At 47.9% G+C, this 19,638-nt stretch overlaps 1 protein-coding gene across 1 annotated transcript in view; it reads right to left on the bottom strand.

Annotated features, from left to right (window-relative positions):
- LOC119373708 (sulfotransferase ssu-1) overlaps positions 1 to 19,638 on the bottom strand; it is a 30,571-nt gene that overhangs the window by 5,692 nt on the left and 5,241 nt on the right. The window contains exons 3-4 of the mRNA XM_037643773.2: positions 18,898 to 19,162; positions 15,571 to 15,774 (exon numbers count right to left, since the gene is read on the bottom strand). Of these exons, the coding sequence (XP_037499701.1) occupies positions 15,571 to 15,774; positions 18,898 to 19,162 (469 nt within the window). The remainder of the gene's footprint in view (positions 1 to 15,570; positions 15,775 to 18,897; positions 19,163 to 19,638) is intronic.

Genomic DNA, 19,638 nt, shown 5'->3' with positions numbered 1-19,638 from the left:
GTCAGGGCGTAACCAACGATAGCGCCCCACGGTCGAATGTGGCACATTTCCCGTAACAGAATTTTTTAAAGTTTCATAGGAAAGGTGCCGCACATTTGAATAGTCTGTTAACCGTTCTTAGCACACAGGGGTGGATACAGGATTTTCCCGAAGGGGGATCAGCTTTTGGGAGAAATTCATATGTGCTCTTAGGGTATAAATATAAAAGAATTGTAGGGGGGGGGGGGGTCAGGACATCCGGGCCGCCGCTCTGAATTTGGCAGTGATTCACCACATCAAATGGATGCTTGAAAAATACGTATAGTGAAGCAATACGCGTGCAAAGCATCTCACCAAACACTACCTTGTTAAACTCGACAATAAAAAAACAAACTACGAACAACACACTCCAGCCCAATCGGTCCGCTCGTTGAGAATCGATGACACGCACGAGCTACCTGTCTAACATGTATTTGTTATCGCAATGTAATAAACAAAGTAATGTTGCGAACAGCCGCGCGGGCATGCGCGAGTAGCCGCGGTGCAGCTTTGAAACTCGTACACGAAGCCGGTTTGTCTGTGCCTGCAAGCCCGCGGCGCGAAAACTGTCGCGTTCCGGCATGACACGAAAGAGTGTTCTTTGATGACTGCAGATGCTGTCACATACCGCATCTATTAGGAACGGCGAACGTAAACACGGCGTTAATCGTGAGGATTAGCCGGAGCAACAGAACGATCTGCCGCGTCTCGTCGGCCGCGAGGAAATGTAATAACATGGAGGGTAGTTTCCTGGAAACCTTTTTTTCAGCACCCCAATTTCCTCAATCCGAGCAACACGGCACACGAAAATGTGTCGGCATTGCCGTTCCTATCAGTCGCCACGCGTCGATACGTACGCTCCATGTGCGCACATTCGGAGCACGTTTAGCCTTCAACATGGCGGAAATGCACACAGCGGCCGCTAGATGGCAGCAGATTTTGCATAAGGTCTATTGCTAGCCTCCACGGTGGTCTAGTGATTATGGTGCTTGACTGCTGACCCGTTGATTACGGGATCGAATCCCGGCGCCATTTAAATGGAGACAGGATGCTAGAGGCCCGTGTACTTGATCGAGGTCCGCGTACTTAGAAACTTGAAGAAACCCAGGTGGTCGAAATTGCCGGAGCCCTCCACTACGGAGTCTATCATAATATTATCGTAGTTTTCGGACATAAAACTCCAACAATTAATTAATTAATTATTTGAGGTATAGTTGCTGGCTATGTATGGCAGGCTACCCATAACACTGCAAACGAATACTAGCCAAATTGGGTGTTTTAAGGGCCACAATCCTCCTTAATACTATCTGAATCTTGACAGTACTCCCTTAGGGTGTAATGACGTGGGTGTAATAAAGTTTCGAGTCCTCAATTTTGCTTGGTTACAAAATTATGTGGGAAAAAGGAGGTAAATTCACTATCTGACGCCATTCGTCAAATGGAGTTCATGAACAAAAAACTCCCCATCTCACGTCTCTGGCATGTTTTTTTCTCAATTTTTTCCGACGCTTTTTATAATGCCTTCAGTGCTGGCGGCCATGTACGCCGCTTTGCGGGGGCGGGGGGGGGGGGTGCAGTAAAAGATAGAAAGAAATAAAGAAAGAAACTAATAGGAAAAGCCTGAGAACCCTCGATGTGGCCATAGGCGTGCGCAGGGGGGGGGGGGGGGGCAAGGGGGGCGAGAAGGGGGGGCGCAAAGTCAGCCCTATACATTGTAGGGGGGGCGAGAAGAGGGGCGCAAAGGCAGCCGCATACATTGACATAATAGGGAGGGGGGGGCGCTGCGACGAACCTTCGCCCCCCCTGAAGGGGAACCCTGCGCACGCTTATGGATGTGGCCCATCGGCACCGCACGCACACTCAATATACGCTTGTGTACAACAAAATGGCTAGAAGCGGTATGCTTCAGAGCACTGTAAATAAAATCCTGTGCACAGATAGCCCAAAGAAAAAGATATACGTGACTCTCCTCGAGCGGCCCCTCTGAACGGGTTGTGTATGCGTTCCGAGAGGAAGCGAGAAAGCCCTTTGACCTTGGCGGCCCACTGCGGCCCGACAGCCGCCAGCTCAAGAGCAAGCCAGACGAGGCGCTACCTAAGCGAATCTTCAGGACGCATGCGCGCGCGAAGAAAAAAAAAGAAAACAAAAAAGAAACGCGAGGACAGAGTCGTTGAAGTTCCTAATTGCCCGCGGCGGCGTGATGCCGAAGCGGAGCCGTCGCGGTATTCGCCATATCGCACCTTGGCTGACGCCACTTCTCAAGTGATCAGCTGTGTCGGCCATGTGTGCGCGTTTTGTGCCTGCAACCTCACCGTGTTCTCGCCGCTGGATGTGAAGTGCGCGGTTTGACAGTGGTATAGATGTTCTCTGGTTTGACGACAGTGCAACATGCCGCAGTGCGAGTGGGATAATCGCGACGGCCCGCCGACTCAAGCGAGCGTGCCGCTGTGTATTACCAAGCAGATGATGCGCACCCTGCGTGCTTGGCGTAGTCAGAAACAAAAACGCCAGGCCTGCGCTAAAACCGCAGCACAGTCACAGCGAAAGCTGGAAGAGCGGCGTTTCTAGAGCCCGTTAAGCTCTCTTGGGGCTACAATACAAGTACACTAGAAAGGTACCCACTACGCCATAAATCACAATTTTTGTGAAGTTTGAAAGCACCTACTAAGCCATTATTCTTCATTCTGCGGAGAAGCGAGGCACCAGCTACACGTCTGTAAGGCATTATGTGCACTTTGTTCACGCGACGACTGATGACGATGAAGAATTATGGCTCAGCCCTTTGTAATGGGTTGGAATCTTTAAACGGCCCACCAGGTATGTAATTTGCATTGGGTGACGCCCGGTCGCTATTTCCCTCTCCCGTCATGCTGTATAACATACGTTGACGTGGGAAAGAGACGGGGGGGGGGGAGCGAAGAACTTTACTGAGACCCCGAGGAAATGGATCATACGCTTATGGGCTTCCTTGGCAACCAATACAAGTGCCCTTGCGAGGAACCCACTACGCTATAAATCATTGTAATTTTACTGAGACCCAGAGGAAGTGTATCATGCGCTTATGGGCTTCCTTGGCAACCAATCCAAGTGCACTTGCGAGGAACCCACTACGCTATAAATAATTGTAATTTTTGAGAAGTAGGCCAGCAGGCACTCTGCCATTTTTTTCATTCTACGGAGAGCGTTGGTACCTGCTAAACCCATGTAAGGCATTATGCGCACTTTGTTGACGCTGTGCCTGATGATGAAGAATTATGGCAGGGTCCTTTGTAATGGGTTGGAAGCATTCAACAACCTGCTCGTTGCGCAATTCGCATTGTGTGACGCCTGGTTACAGAATTCGCGTTGTGCTACGCTTGGTGCTTATTTTACTCTTCTACCACGCTATATTGCATATGCTAATGTGGTTCCTTCCCGACATGAAGCCTGTATAGGACGTTTTTGCAAAGCAGTTTCAAGCACCGGCATGGCTCAGAGGTTGAATACTGGGCTCCCACGCAGAGGACCCAGGTTCGAACCTCGTTCCATCCTGAAATTTTTTTCTTATTTAGTTTTTTTTTCTTATTTCGAGCGATACTGGTTACGGAACCGGCGGCGGCAGCGGCGGCGGCGGCGGCGGCGGCGGACAACTACGGCGCCAAAAACGGCCGGTGAAATGATCTCATAACAGCTTTCGCTGTAAAATGGTAAGTAATACTTATGTTCTCTCTGTTTGCGCGTCTTATCGTCGCTCAGGCACCTGTAGGTGTCGTTCAGCGCACTTCTTCGCGTAACAAGTTCAGTGGAAAGTAAAAAAAAAGTAATTAAGATCACATAGCGGCGATGTGTGATGCGTGTTTTGAAATTCTTGCGAATATAGCTCGTGCTTCGCACGACGAGTCAATCGACTCACGAGTGCACTCTGAAAAAGTCGTTTGCACGATATAATTTTCTTGCTTGCGAAAGCATGAATGAAGCAGAATGCTTTCAGGGAATATACACTAAAGCAAAAAGAAGGCTGCGGGTATCACGTTACCATGTGGTGAAACTTGTATAAAGGCCAACTTAGTTTTCTATTTATTCTGTTCTCAAACTTCATTTGTTTCTCTTGATCCATCGTCTCGGTGTCGATTTGTGCCCACTGACGTGTGACATATCCGTGCACTCTCGTTTTCTACCTTGGATGCTGTGAACTGCCCTGAACATCCTTCTGCCGTCATGCAACTGTGAGAACCCACCGGAGCACAGATTATCAGCAAGTGAGAAGGCTTTTCGACAAAAAGTTGGATTGCGCACTCTGCCTGTCTCCTGAAATACCATATTAAGGTATATATGCACTATACCTTGATGCATATGTAAAAGGTACAGTAAAATAGAATATCTAGGCGCACAAACGTCATTTTCTGGATTCATTTAGCTAGAAAAGATGAATCACGTTAAAGCGATATAATGAACGCCATATTATGTGACAGAATTCTGCTAAGTGACAGTGTGTATTGTGAAGTGCATGCATTTTATGGTATTAAATGAATGAAAAATACAAGAATCCCAGCAAAATACAAGAAATGCGCCTATGTGCATATTCTTAGCCATTAGGAGATGTGCAAGGCTAATTTAATTGCATTGATACAAGTCAGTTGAATCTGTTTTGAACCACGTTGTTGAATCACCTTGTTTATTCCCTCTCGTTATTTTGCTGTTTTGCATTATGCTGCCATAGCTTTTATGATCAATACACAGTATTATGACTGTTGACACACTTTGACAAGGTGAAAGTTCTTGTGTTTAGGCCTAAGTTTATGCTCAATAGAAGTGCACTGTTTTTTGTGTTTTTTTGCCATGAATCAACACCAAGTTGCCTAATCTTCACTCCTAAACAGAGTAACTGCAGTTCATCAAGGAGACCTACCAACATTCACACCCCTTTTAAAGTGTACTTACAATGATTACTTTACTTACAACAAAAGCTACACGAATGATGGCAAACATGACAAGAGTACACTTCTGGTGTTGTTTCGTATTTTTTTACTTGCGTGTATTTTTCGCACTGTGTACACTAAGTGAAAAGCTCACAAGGGAATATTAGCAGTATCTCGATTTTGTATTTATTTTGTGTTTTGTCAAAAAGTCTGCTATAAGGATAGTCAAGTGTGAGTCTGGTTAAGATATTCATGGTTAAGACAATCATTTTATGGATACAGAAGACTTTATGGGCTTCATTTCGTGTCACTTTCAGCAATACACTTCTGCAAAAGTAGCAATAGTTGCTCGCCCACCTGTTTGTGCTCAAGACAGTCTATTGTGGGCAAGCTGGTGTAACATAGCGGCCGGGTAAGCAAGATAGCACTGGGGTAGCCTGGGTGAGGCCAAGTGCTGGTGTGTCTTTAGGGGGGGCAAGTGCCTCATTTGGAACCCCTTGCCAATGCCCACGATTGCGAGAACACTCTACGGTGTCTCACTATACACTATGTAGAACATCTCGTACATCTTACTGCATTTGAGCAAACACTGGTATTGAGGCTGGGTGTTATGCACAATTCTGTGTGCAACTTTTCCGGTATCGTGTGCATTTTAAACTTTCGCATTGTGTTAAAAAAGGCTGAGTGGAGCCAGCGATATTCAGCAAACTTAAGCCCTAACGGGACAGTTATACTCGTCGTTAAAGAAGGTGCGAAAAAAATCACAACACAGAGAAATGAATGGGACTTGACGACGCGCTACTAGCAACTGAAGTTTAATGGAAACCACAGAAATGTATAAACACATAGTACAAAAAAATTACAATAATAAATAATCGCACATCCACAGAAAGAGCACGAACATGACCAAAAAAGCCAAACACGTGCTAAACTTCAGTTGTTAGCAGTGCGTCTTCCTGTCCCCTTCGTTTCTATGTGTTGTGGTTTTGTTTTGGCATTTTGTTCGACTATGAACTTAAGTCCGGGCTATACATGTATGGTCAATTTTATTCAACCTCATGACATATCAAGTCCTAGGATCCAATGTGCAAAGCCATCAGTCACTATATATAGGAAAATTTTGTTCACTCCATGTAATAGCGAAATTCCAAGTGGACTTCGCAGCCGTGATACTTGGATTAATTTTCAATGGGGTAATTATGCATAAGCCATAAAGTGAGGAATTAAAGATGGCACTGGCTGGCATGAAAACATTGAAACATAGCTGTACTAATTATGCATATTTGAAGTACTGGTATATTGCAGTCGTGTGATTATGCCGACAAGTTCGCAAGCACACGTCCAGAAATTTACGATGGTTTTCAGATACCTGTGAGTAAATATGTACAGCAATATTTGAAGACAACCTTGTCATTTTGTGGGTATTGCTGAATGCTTTTATGAATTTTGGTAAGTGGACCTACAGTCAACATCACAGGTCTATTTTGGTCTTTTCTGCAGGAAACTTAACTGCACAATCATGTGTGACATGTTTTGATGCCATATGGCGAACTAACGCAACAGAAACCGTACAACCTGCCTGTCTTTACGGTTGCATATTTCTCAATAGTGATGCTAGCCTTTTGTACTAATTTAGTTGCCTTCATGTATAGGCTGACTCCAAGTTTCTCGGATATCGCATTTCTTTGGATTGTATTTACACACTGGCACGCTGAAGTGCACATGTCAGTGTGCATTATGATATGATTTTACACCCTACTTTCGTGTTGCTTTACTGCTGTGAATTATGTATAGTGCTCATGTTCTACTGTATATGTTGTTCCACGTGTTGAGTATTGGGAGTAGGTTGTGTGCGCCACGACAGAAATATATATTGTAGGCATTAAGTGGACTTCATCTTCCTCATCTGTAAATAACCATCATCAGTCATTGGCTCGGGCGTCTTCTTCGTCGGCGCCATCTTGCCTTTGGCGTAATAAAGCGTCGGCTGAACCGCTTTATTTCAAGTGGTGGAGGAGCTTTACGATCCCTTCGACCTCTCTTCTTCTAAAGATCTCTCCTGGAGCTCCTTTCGGGACGCCGCTTACGCCAGCAGACCACCATGTCACAAGATGAGCCCGCAGTGCCAACTCACCCGGTCCAACCGCCTGCCGCCGCCCCTACCACTGCCAACAACCCCCTTCGCGACCCTGAAATCTTCTCCGGTCTGCCTGGAGAAGATGTCGAAGACTGGCTCGACAACTATCACCGTGTAAGCGTTTACAACAACTGGAACGAGGCGTCTTAGTTAGCCCGCGTACAGTTTTACGTATCCCAGGTAGCCAAGACATGGTTCCTAAATCACGAGAGCGACTTCCGTGATTGGTCTTCCTTCAAGGACCAGCTACGGCGGATTTTTGGCACACCGACGGTTCGTTCGGAAGTTGCGAGGAAGAAACTGGCTGAACGCGTCCAGCATTACGGCGAGTCTTATACCTCGTACATTGAGGACGTTCTTGCGCTTGGCCGCCGTATCGACGATGCCATGCCAGAAACTGATCGCGTACGACATCTTCTGAGGGTATAGGACCTACCGCTTTCAATGCCCTCGCCGCGAACAACCCTTCGACGGTTTCGGACGTCATCTCTGATGCCCTACAATCCATCCAACTGCGACCCGACTTTTGCGAAAACCCCTTGGCAAACAGTATGGCGCTCCGATCCATCATTCGAGCCATAATCCGTGAGGAATTGCAAGCCTACGGTTCACCACTTTGCAACAACGCTCACGCACAACCCGCCTCCACTGATCTGCGAAGTATTATGAAAGAGGAAATGACAGCCTTTCAGAGCGCCCACCATCCCACCGCTCCACCTTGCCCCCAACCGGCTTCGTACGCACACATCGCTGCAATGCAACCTTCACCGCCTCCAGTCACACCACCTGTGCCTGTTCACGACCATCTAGCACCTCTGGTTGCCCGAGCACCGAACCCGCCATGCCATTCCGCCTGGCGTGCCCCACGGCCTGTCTGCTATTACTGCGGCATTCGGGGACACATCTCCCGGGTTTGTCGACGCCGCCAGCAGGACGAACGTCGTGGTTATGCTGCTTTCGAACGTGACGAGCCATCTCGATTTTACCACCGTTATGCCGACAATATTTTCACTCGCCGATCGCCATCGCCGGCCGACTTTTCGAACACGACCATCAATACACGTACCTCCAGATGACGTTCCCCATCACCACTCCGGCGCTCAATTTCGTCGCTTCGGCCTGTGTCTCAACTCCCTGTCCAGCGATCGGAGAACTAAACAGTGCAATTTTTGGAGGGAAAACTGCATCGCCGCGAAATGCCTCAAGTCCTCCTGAACGACCGTCAACTGTGATCGACGTATGTAACTGCGCGGTAGTAAACACGGACGACAAGAAGATACAAGGACAAGCGCAGACTATCAACTGAAGGTTTTATTTTTCACAAACTACATATATATGACTGAAACAGAAAAAGAAAACACAAAAATGTACAAAAAATGATGATTTAGCTCTTAACAATCAACAAAACTTGAACGTTTGACAAAAGCAGATTCGTGGACCATGTGCGCCACTTGCCAGATACCGTAGCTCTTTATCTAGAAGAGCTAACGACGGTTTGCTGACGCAGTTTTCTGGTTCCCGTGCCATTTTTTCCGCTTCGACGATCATACGGGGATGATCGTCTTTGTGCCTGTACATTACGACCGTGCTTTCGAACTGCGCAAGGCAGCCACACCTACTGACGTGCTGAGCCAAAAAACCCTCATTAGCCATTGCGCACATTGCGTGCGTGCTCGCGCAGGCGCTCATTTAGGCATCTCCCAGTCTGCCCGATGTCATCATTTTTTGTACATTTTTGTGTTTTCTTTTTCTGTTTCAGTCATATATATGTAGTTTGTGAAAAATAAAACCTTCAGTTGATAGTCTGCGCTTGTCCTTGTATCTTCTTGTCGTCCGTGTTTACTACCGCGCAGTTACATACGTCGATCATGAATCACCAACTCGCTCAATCGTCCACCTTGATTGGTCAACTGTGAACTACCCTGTGAATTTGCAAGGTGTACGGGTTTGGGCTTTGATAGACACGGGAGCAACGATTTCTGTTATGCGTGCCGACTTGTGTTCTCGTTTGCGGAAAGTGAAGACGCCCTACCTTGGATCATCCTTGATTGAGGCCAATGGAGCAATCATTCGACCATTGGCTCAATGTACAGCACGCGTCTTCATTGACGGTATCCGTCCATCACATCACTTTCGCAGTTTTAATTTCCTGTGCTCATGAACTCATTTTAGGCTGGGACTTTCTCTCGTCAGCGTCTGCTTTAATTTCTTGCCGCCAACGTGTACTTCAGATGACCGAGACCGATCATTGCAGCGAGCGTATCGATGAGACACGACTGCGTTTTTCCACAGCTGCCGATTCCGTACTGCTTCCGGGGCAGGAGCAACTGATCCCGATCACTTCTACGCATGGTGACGTGTTTATCACCCTTTACGGCCGCTGTCTAGCTCGTGGCATTGTGTTCCCATCCAGCCTGGTTCGATTAAAAGAAAGTGCTGCGATAATCGTCGGCCTGAACACCACCACTGAGACTATTCTCCTACCTCAAGGTTCTGCGGTGACCTGTTATGTGGACACACAACCGGTACCTTTCGTACCTCTTGACGCCTTGCAAGCTCATCCTCAACAGGACAAGCCTATTTCTTCATCCACCTTTGCTTCCGGGATAAACCCCGACCTTCCTGCTCCTCAGCGTGATCCTCAGCGTGGTCAGAATATTGTACGCCGTCGTCCCTATCGAGCCTTCTTGGCCGAACGCAAAATTATTGAGGAGAACGTGGCCGACATGCTCAAAAGAAACATACGACCCTCTGCCAGTTCTTGGTCATCACCCGCTGTATTGGTACAAAAGAAGGATGGATCGGTACGATTTTGTGTTGATTACCGCGCGCTCAACAAGATCACCCGAAAGGATGTATATCCGATGCCTCGTATAGATGATGCACTTGACTCTTTGCAAGGCGCGCAGTACTTCTCCACCATTGACATTCGTTCCGGATATTGGCAAATTCCAATGGACGAAGCGGACAAAGATAAGACCGCCTTTTCTACGCCGGACGGTCTTTACGAGTTTAACGTAATGCCCTTCGGCCTATGTAATGCCCCCGCCACATTTGAAAGGATGATCGACACTGTTCTTCGTGGCCTCAAGTGGAAAACTTGTCTATGCTATTTGGACGTTATCGTTGTGTTTTCCTCCACTTTCGATGAACATCTGTAACGCCTCGACGAAGCGCTCACATGCCTCTCCAATGCTGGCCTTCAACTAAATACAAAGAAGTGCCACTTTGGTAGCACAACGATCAAAGTGCTCGGACATCTCGTTAACAAAGATGGCATCCAGCCCGACCCGGACAAAATTTCCGCAGTGCTCAACTTCCCGCGCCCATTTCGTGCAAAAGAACTGCGCAGCTTCCTTGGGCTCGCATCATACTTCCGACGCTTCATCCGGAACTTTGCCACCATTGCCTCGCCTCTCCACAATCTCCTTGCTAGTACCGCTCCCTTTCATTGGAATCATCAGTGCGAAGCTGCATTCCAAGAACTCAAGCGCGCACTGACATCCCCACCGGTTCTTTGTTATTTCAATGACGAGGCACCTACGGTACTACACACTGACGCTAGTGGGCAGGGAATTGGTGCCGTACTGCTACAGCGCGACCGTGAATTTCGCGAGAAAGTTGTCGCGTATGCAAGCCGCACTCTCACCTCTGCAGAGAAGTACTCGACAACCGAACAAGAGTGCTTGGATGTTCTCTGGTCCATCCAAAAATTTCGTCCTTACCTCCATGGTCGACATTTCACTGTTGTGACAGACCACCATGCGCTATGCTGGCTGTCGACAATCAAAAACTTTTCGGGACGCCTTGGCCGCTGGATTATCCGATTATCCGACATTCTCCGATATCGGATTATCCGATATGACTTTGACGTCACTTACAAGACCAGAAAGAAGCATCAAGATGCCGATGCTCTATCACGATGTCCATTGCCGCCAACATCGGAGCAAGTCACGTCACCTTGTCAAATTGGCCGCACTGAGGACACATCGTCGGTTGCATCCATTTCTTCCTTACCTTCAGCCAACCGCCCTTCAGTGCTTTCCATTCACCAGCGTGCTGATTCTTATTGCAGTGACATCATCAGACGCCTAAGTGGTGCTTCGTCTTCTCCTAATGCCAGGCTACGGAAACAGCTCAAGCTATTCAAGTTGGAAGACGACGTACTCTATCGGTACATTTTTTCACCCGGAAGGCCATCGATGGGTCCCCGTCGTACAGCGGGCTCTTTGCGGTGAAGTTCTTCGGGCTTCACACGACGACCCAACGTCAGGCCACTTTTTCTACCACAAAACCCACGAGCGCATCCGCAGCCGGTTCTTCTGGCCAGGTCTTTCCACGAGCGTAGCTAAATATATTGCCTCGTGCGCGCTTTGCCAACACCGCAAGCGGCCTACTACTGTGCTAGTCGGGACCCTACAACCACTTCCTTGCCCAGCACAGCCGTTCTCTGTAGTCGGAATTGACCTATTCGGGCCCCTCCCAACTACCCCAGACGGCAAGAGATGGATCGTCACCGCTGTTGATCACTTGACCCGGTACGCTGAGACGGCCTCGATCACTTCAGGAACTGCTTCCGAAGTAGCCACCTTCTTCTTGAAAGCTATCTACCTACGGCACGGATCCCCTCACGTTCTTTTGAGCGACCGAGGCAAGGCGTTTCTCTCAAGCATGCTTAGTGAAGTTGACCAAGCGTCAAACACAATACACAAGACAACGTCTAGCTACCACCCGCAGACAAATGGTTTGACGGAGAGATTTCATCGCACGCTGTGCGACATGTTATCCATGTATATCCAACCTGACCATCGTAACTGGGATGCGGTTCTCCCATTTGTAACGTTTGCGTATAATACGTCAGCTCAACGGACCACAGGCTACTCTCCGTTTTTCTTAGTATACGGACGCCAGCCAATCTCATCACTCGACGTTTCTTTCTTCTCTGGACCCGTCAACTCTTCACCATTCATTTGCGACCAGTTTCTGTACCGAGTTGTCCAATGCCATCGTCGCGCCCGTATAAACACCGAAGCTAGCCAAGAAGATCGCAAAAATCGCTACGATGCCACTCACCGCGACGTTTCCTATCGCCCTGGCGACGCTGTACTCCTATGGACGCTTGCACGGACACCTGGCTTATGCGAAAAGCTCGAGTCTCGCTATATTGGCCCCTACACAGTTATAGACCAGGCATCGCCGGTGAACTACCATGTTACACCTGTTCATGCCTCCACTGACCAACGCTGCCGCGGCACAGAGGTTGTGCACGTTTCGCGTCTCAAACCCTTTCATCTGCTTTCCACAATGTAATTCGCGGCCAGGCTGGCCGCTTTCGTCAACGGGGGACATTAGTGTAGGCATTAATTGGACTTCATCTTCCTCATCTGTAAATAACCATCATCAGTCATTGGCTCGGGCGTCTTCTTCGTCGGCGCCATCTTGCCTTTGGCGTAATAAAGCGTCGGCTGATCCGCTTTATTTCAATATATCCTTACATTGACATTGCACTGCTACTGTTTTGATTCCAATAAAATATTGCAACCACTGGTTCTTGTATCAGTTGGAGTATGACTACTTGTCGTGCATAGAAATGAAAGAAATGAACTTGTGCATGCAAAACAAATTGCTGAAACACTGTCTGCTCAATCTAACTGCTTGTGTTTTATTACCAAACAAGCTGAACAGATGATTATCGCATTATGACACATTGTAGAGGACAGATAGGCAACGGAAAGTTAGGCAGAAATCACAGTGTCCTAACGTAGATTGGGTGATCTTTCATCCATAGTAGCATAATAGAAGGTGCCTGTTGTACAAATAAAGTTTAACATAATGAGCAGGTGGTCGAAGGAGTACACATATGATACAGTTTTTCCAGTTTTTTACGTATTTGGCACAGTCCTCATGTTTCTGTGTTATGAGTGTGGACTTCATAATTGCGAACAAGCCAACCTGTCTGCTGCTGTGAAAATGCCATACTAGGAATTCAAAAGAACCATCATTTTCTGAATAACCGCTGTTTCATTGATGAAGGCGGTACTGCCAATTTCTTAATTCGTACTGCATCATCTGTGCTAGAGGACGGCCAAGTACACATGGGCGTTCACAAGAGAGAAGTACAAGCACATTAACTTTTTTATTTTCCCAGGGACCTGTCACTGGTAAATTTGGGGAGGTTGTGCTTGACCTTGGAGCAAGCGTCGGGTAATTCGCTTTAACTCGGAGGCGTGATGCTTAACAAAGAGATTAATGAGTAATATAGTAGGTAGTCTTCGAGTATGAAAGCAACTAAATACTTAATGTGAGTTATAGAGAACCACTGTATGCCGCGCTAAAGAGTGCATTGCGAATAAGCGCTAATTGCGGAAACAGATTATCGTTCAGCTGCTCAGAGCGCGCTGCTGCCCCTGCGTGCAGCTCGCGGCAGTACGCGCGCATTAAATGCACTTAATGTAGGCGCGTTACAATGTTCTAAGTCGGGCATCTGCGTGTGTAACTTTCATATGAGAACGCAGGCGGTCTTCGAACCGCTCGGAACACGCTGCCGCATCTGGACGCGCGCTGTTCGCGGCTGCAGAAATAACGAAAATTGCTGCACAGCATACGCTCATGGAATGCACATACGTTCGGTCATCTGAACATACCTTTGTCACGCTGGTATTCACGAATTTAGCACGAGCGAAGCATTTACGATATATGGAGAAGCAATAAAGAGGGCACGCGTTTATAATTTTAAAGACGATAGTCTTTCTTGGGGAACTTAAACGCAGAAATTTTGGTCTGTCTTTCTGTCTGTCTGTCTTTCTGTTTGTCGGCACGTCCCTCGATTCAGCCACTCGGCCAAAGTTGAACCACTTGCCCAAGGGCCAGCCGTCTTGAACTGGTGCGGCTGTTCATACTTGTGAACGTTGTCGATCAAAAAGTAAATATCATGCATATCTGAGGTGCAACATCACTAGGTAAGTATTAGGTGGCGTGTTCCTTTAATAGAAAATGCATACATACCTAATTTTAAGGACCCTAGTTTCTTAAGCTGCGCTGAAAATGCATAAGAATAGAAGCTTGAGCGAGTAGGTATGCGTTCATCTTTGTTGAAACAGCGCTCACTAGACAACGACGAAGTAAAAGAAGGCACAGGACAGGCAGCGCCTGGCCTTCTTTTACTTCGTCGTCGTCTAGTGAGCGCTGTTTCAACAAAGCTGAAAATGCGACTGCGCTGACATTTGCCTTCCTCCGTGCCCTTCGCACGAGCTCATTGTTGTGTTTCGGTTTCGGTTCTGTATTGCACTGTACGAATGCCATGGGTTGGTGTTGAAAAACTTTAGCTTTGAGAAGGCCAAGAAGGTGAAAAAAAATATTTAAAAAATGAAAAAGCAGCGTTGTGGGCGGTCTTCAGGCTGCCGGTTGTGGGCGCCGCTCTGGCGTTCCTGTTTTACCCAGGCGACGTGTAAATAAAAGAGTGTGTGGAGAGTACTCGTTGAGTGCGGACGTTTCTCTGTTTCAGCGCTTCGCGCCAAACCGCGTTTTCGGGCTGGCTGGCGTCCCCGCCGGTCGCGTTGGTCACCGCCGGTCTTCGCCTGCTGCTGCGCCGGGACTACCAGCACGCAACACAGCACTCATGTTTCCCGACGTATTGCCAGATGGCGTCCATACCTCACACATCGCCTCTTCTATCGTCTTTACACGACATTTGCAGCGAAGCACGCAGATACGCGGCCAATTTTTTTTCTAGCGGCACGACACGGTGAATCGAAGAATTCGGAGCCGAGGGTGTTTACGTCGGCTCGGCCTGCATGACGCCCCACAAATTATGTATTTACCTTACGCAAGAGCAAACACACGCCGATAGTACAAGAACAGAAGTTCGAAGTTGTGTCGACGGGTTACCAGCGGCTTTGTACATACATTGGTACATTTATAAGTCCACGATAAAAGCACGCAAGCTAATGGTGGCGTTGTGGAGTGATGGTTAGAGTGTTTGCTTTCGGTGCGTGTGGTCGCGAGTTCGATTCCTGTGTCGTGCGTACTTGTATGCAAATGTCATGGTTGTGCATAAATACTTTGATGTCTATTTTCTATTATGTCGTAGTGATGAATAGTAGTGGAGATTGGCCGGTAAACGTAATATAGTGCCTAAAACAAACTTTTTTTTTTTTTCATTTCACAACCGCTGTAGGGCCTCGTATAAAAGGAGGCTTTAAAAGCTCTCAAAAGAACCAGAAAAACTTCCAATGCGCTCCGTTCAAGCCCTCAAAATGAGTTCAATAGAAACGCAAATTTACCTCCTTAGTTCCGTTTAATCACTCCCTTAACAAAGGATGTAAATAGAACCTCCTTTTGAAGGGGGTTTTGCGTAGTACCTTTTGGATGCACGTTATGCGTCGAGCCCGAAACTCCCTAAAAGGCTCAAACCCGTTTGCAGTGAACCACGACCAAGAAGTTTTATCGCGTAGTATATATTTAAGTCTGCACTGGGGTTATCGCAGGCTATGCTGACTACTGCTTATGGGATTTTACCTGTGCCTCGGTGTGTAGGCCATGAGCTCAGCCTGGTACTCTCGCTCGAGCCGCGCTAACTGTCGGACTTCAGCAAGGCTGGAGGCTTTCATCACCTTGGCCAAGGCGTCTGGGTTAGAGCGGAGCGCATCTCCGTACTCGGCACCGAGGAAGTCGGCCAACGCCAGAATCGAAGACTTTGTGTCTTTCTTCAGGTCTTCGTACCTACAGCAGTGAAGGAGAGACACCATTGGATGAGAACGAAACAGTGAGTGAATGAGTGAATAAACTCTATTAAAGTCCGGGCGAGGCGGGGGGAAGAGGGGATTAACCCCTATCCCGTCCCACTCTCCGTCGATGATGTTGGCGTCAGGTGACAGCTTGAAGCCCTTGGACCCGGGCGGCATCCTCGGCTTGCCGGACGGCCCAAAGTTGGTCGGTCAGCTTGTCGCTGGTGAGTGCCGCCTCCCAGCGGCAGCGACGCAGTGTAATTTTTATTTTTGCAGATGAAAATGCCTACGTTCCCCCCTTTGGGCGTTCATTCGTTCGAACTCACTCACTGACTCTCGGCCCGTGGCAAATCAGCGCCTGTGCGTTGCAAGTACAACAGCCCTGTTGCTGTTTTTGAGGACCGCTCGCCATAACGAAACTTTATGAATAACTCTTTTGTGCATACGTGTGTGCGTGACTACGGAGTTATTCGTGTGTATATGTGATCATTGTGTGGGCCATAGTAAATACCAGGCACCTGGGGTAGCAAACCAGGCGATGAACCATGCCGAAATTGGCATAGGAGGAAATGAGTGTATGAGGAACATGACTGACAGATCGCGACATGAATAATGTGACGTAACTGCCGCGTACTTCTCAAAAGTCTTTCTCTCAGTCACGCGTGGCGCGTACCCACTTACCCGGACCCTTGGAATACGAATATGCGCGAAGCGCAATTTGCAGTCAATATCAACTGAGGAACAGCGAGATCCGACTTTCGAAATCTTAACGTGAGAGCGTTGTCGGTGAGCGACAGTCAGATGGCCGTAAAGAATAATGATCACTTTTCGAACTGAAATCTAACCCAGGCAATCTGCGTCGCAGTCCAGCATTCTACCACCTAGCCATGCCAGTGGTTTAATCGGGGTCGGGAAAAACCCGTGTACAGACGTCTTGTCGCGGTAACGTTAACCCTTTGCGGTCCTTTGTCGGGCAGCGCCCGACAACGCAACACGGCCGTAGCGGTCCGCTGTCGGGTCCCGCCCGACAAGGGTGTTCGTGGTTTAAATTTCGCTGTTTTCTCACTGCGAATCGCGCGCATTTTTTGTATACATGAAGTGCCATCTCTTGAGGAATAAGTGAGCTTTGTTTGTTGCGGTTTTAGTTTTTTTACACTAATGTGGAGCACTATGTTTAGCACGGGGCCTAGAGCGTACCCACTCGCGCGCGCGGTTCGCTGAGAAGCATGGCCACGTTTTCACCGCGTGCGTTTTACGGTGGTGCTTTTAGCGAAAGCGAGGATGACTTTAGGGAGGAAGAGAATTACGTGGTGCCTCCACCAGACAGTGATGACATTGATTCGACAGAAGCATAGTATCTACCGGGGGGGGGGGGTCAAGAGGGGCGCTAGCACCCCTCCCCCCGCTGAGAAATATATATATTGCACGGCGGACAGAATGAGCGACGCCCCCCCCCCCCCCCCCCCTTACCCCCCCCCCCCCCCACTCGCGAACGAGCTGGTACGCCACTGGACAGAAGTGAGTGACAAAGACGACGACGGCAGCGGTGAAAACCCTGGCCTGCACAGAGGAGAATGCTTTGAGCGGTATCATGCGTTGCGGAAATATCGCTAAAAGAGTTGCCTGCAGAACGCAGGAGCAAAAATAAATATTCTGTGCGTTTCTCTTCCACAGTTTGTGTTTTCGGGGCGAAGCTCCTTAAGGCGGCACCCGTTCGTCCCTCGTAGTCGTATTAGTGCGTAACCAGTCGTAACGCTAGTACCAGATCTTGACCTCCAAGGTGGTGCCAGTGGGAGATTTCTCCTGTGCGTTGTTGAACAATATAAAATTCGCTGCGTGCGCGTTAACTAAAAGCCGAATTCTTCTGTCTCTCATTCCCCATTAGCAGCCATTGGCTTGTTCCAGTAGGAAACGTTAGTAGAAGTAGAAGTGTAAGTGTTAGCTAAAAGCCGACTTCTGTCTCTCATTCCCATTAGCAGCCATTGTTTACCTCCAAGGTAGTGCCTGGTGAGATTTCTCCTGTGCGTGATTAAACAATAAAAATATTGTTCAAAACGCCATTGATTGATGAAATAAACCAACGAAAGACGCCAGATGTTTTCTAAAAGCAAAACGAAAGAACGCCAGATGTTTCTAAAGCAAAACGAAAAGACGCCAGCTGCTTAACGAAAGACGCCAGATGTTTTCTAAAGCAATGGTTTTCTAAACAATTAAAATTCACAGCGTACATGTAAAATTAAAGTGAGCTGCAAGTCGTCATAACTCATCGAACCTTTAGTTTAAACGCGCCCGATCTCACGTCGGTGGTGATGTACTGGGCAGAATTCACGGAAGATTCACGGTTTACCGATGAACCTCCGCAGCTTCGCCCACTCATCATCATTCACTCCGTGGATATGCTGTGATTTTTTTATTCGCGGCGCCAGAAACTGGCGAAATAGTTTCGGACCGCTAGAGCCGGAAAGTGGGTATAGGTTTTGGACCGCAAAGAATTAATTGTGGTTGCAGTGTTGGCTATCTACTTTCGTAACAGTGTAATAAACATTACATATGTACTCCTATGACTCAGCAAGCTATAGACAACCGCTGCTCGGCCCTAGAGGAATACGCCGAAAACCGCTGCCGATAATATGCACATCATCGCACCATAGCGTGCACTACGTTTCGATAAAACTGACGTATATGCTCTAACGCGACTGCTGACGTTACATAGCACTACAAGCTACTCTTTGCGCGCCAGCGTAGTCGATGTGTTTGGCAAGGGCACAACTAATGCAGGGAGACGTCGATCCACTTCGTAACGCTTGGCTCAGAAAAAAAGGAAAAGAATTGTGGCATGGGCCCCTAAGCGCTTACTGCTTCGCACGACACCGATTCACACAATGCGTGGGGCTGCCGCAATTTTTTCCTCTCCCAGTGCGTGCAGAGTAGTTAACAAGGCTCTTGTTAACAACCCGGCATTTTCTTTCTTTCTTGTCGACGAATTTGTTATGAAATGAAACTTTACATTCATTAAAGCTTAACGGCTCGATGGCATTCTTACTGTGAAGAACATTGCTGCTCCTGACTACAACATCGCTGAGTAAAGGCAGCTATAATATATAATAACAGTGCAAACCTCATGAAAAGCACATTGTGGTCATTGCGGTGCGGGTACCAGGACGACAGGTGGTCGAAGTAGTCACCACCGTCCACGTCGCCGGCGAGGAAAAGCTCGAAGAATTCATCGAAGGTGCCTCGTTCGAACCGGTAGATGGGATACAGCTTGTAGTGGTGGTAGAAGGAGACGCAGCAGTCAAGCGGGTTGCGAACCACGTAGATGTACCTGGCTTCGGGACAGATGCGATCTTCGTCGTAGAGCATATGCGTCTTGATTGCGCTACCTGCAGTTAAAGCCACAGTGGAGGACTCGGGTGTTTCAAAACACTGATGGGTACGTTATAACACGAAGGAAGGAAGGAATGGCAATAATATTATCTGGAGTTTTACGTGCCAGAACCACAATACGATTAGGAGGTATTCATCGTCACAGGATATCGCGCACTTGCAACGGGGACAAAGGGAGAAGAACACGACAACACAAGCGCTAACTTTCAACTAAAATTTATTCAAGGAAAAACGGAAGAGAAGAAAATAACACAAAATAACGCGCATGTGTGGCTTATAATTTAGTTATGTTTTCTGCGCAGTGACGCATGCGCGGTATTTTGTGTTATTTTCTTCTCTTCCGTTTTTCCTTGAATAAACCTTAGTTGAAAGTTAGCGCTTGTGTTGTCGTGTTCTTCTCCCTTTGTCCCCGTTGCAAGTGCGCGCTATCCTGTGACGATGAATACATACCAACTCGCCCAGTTTTCTGCTT

This window comes from Rhipicephalus sanguineus, chromosome 11 (assembly GCF_013339695.2).
Source record: "Rhipicephalus sanguineus isolate Rsan-2018 chromosome 11, BIME_Rsan_1.4, whole genome shotgun sequence".
Taxonomy (NCBI): Eukaryota; Metazoa; Arthropoda; class Arachnida; order Ixodida; family Ixodidae; genus Rhipicephalus; species Rhipicephalus sanguineus.
The sequence above is the reverse complement of the archived record's forward strand: the minus strand, read 5'-3'. Positions and strand labels throughout refer to the sequence as shown.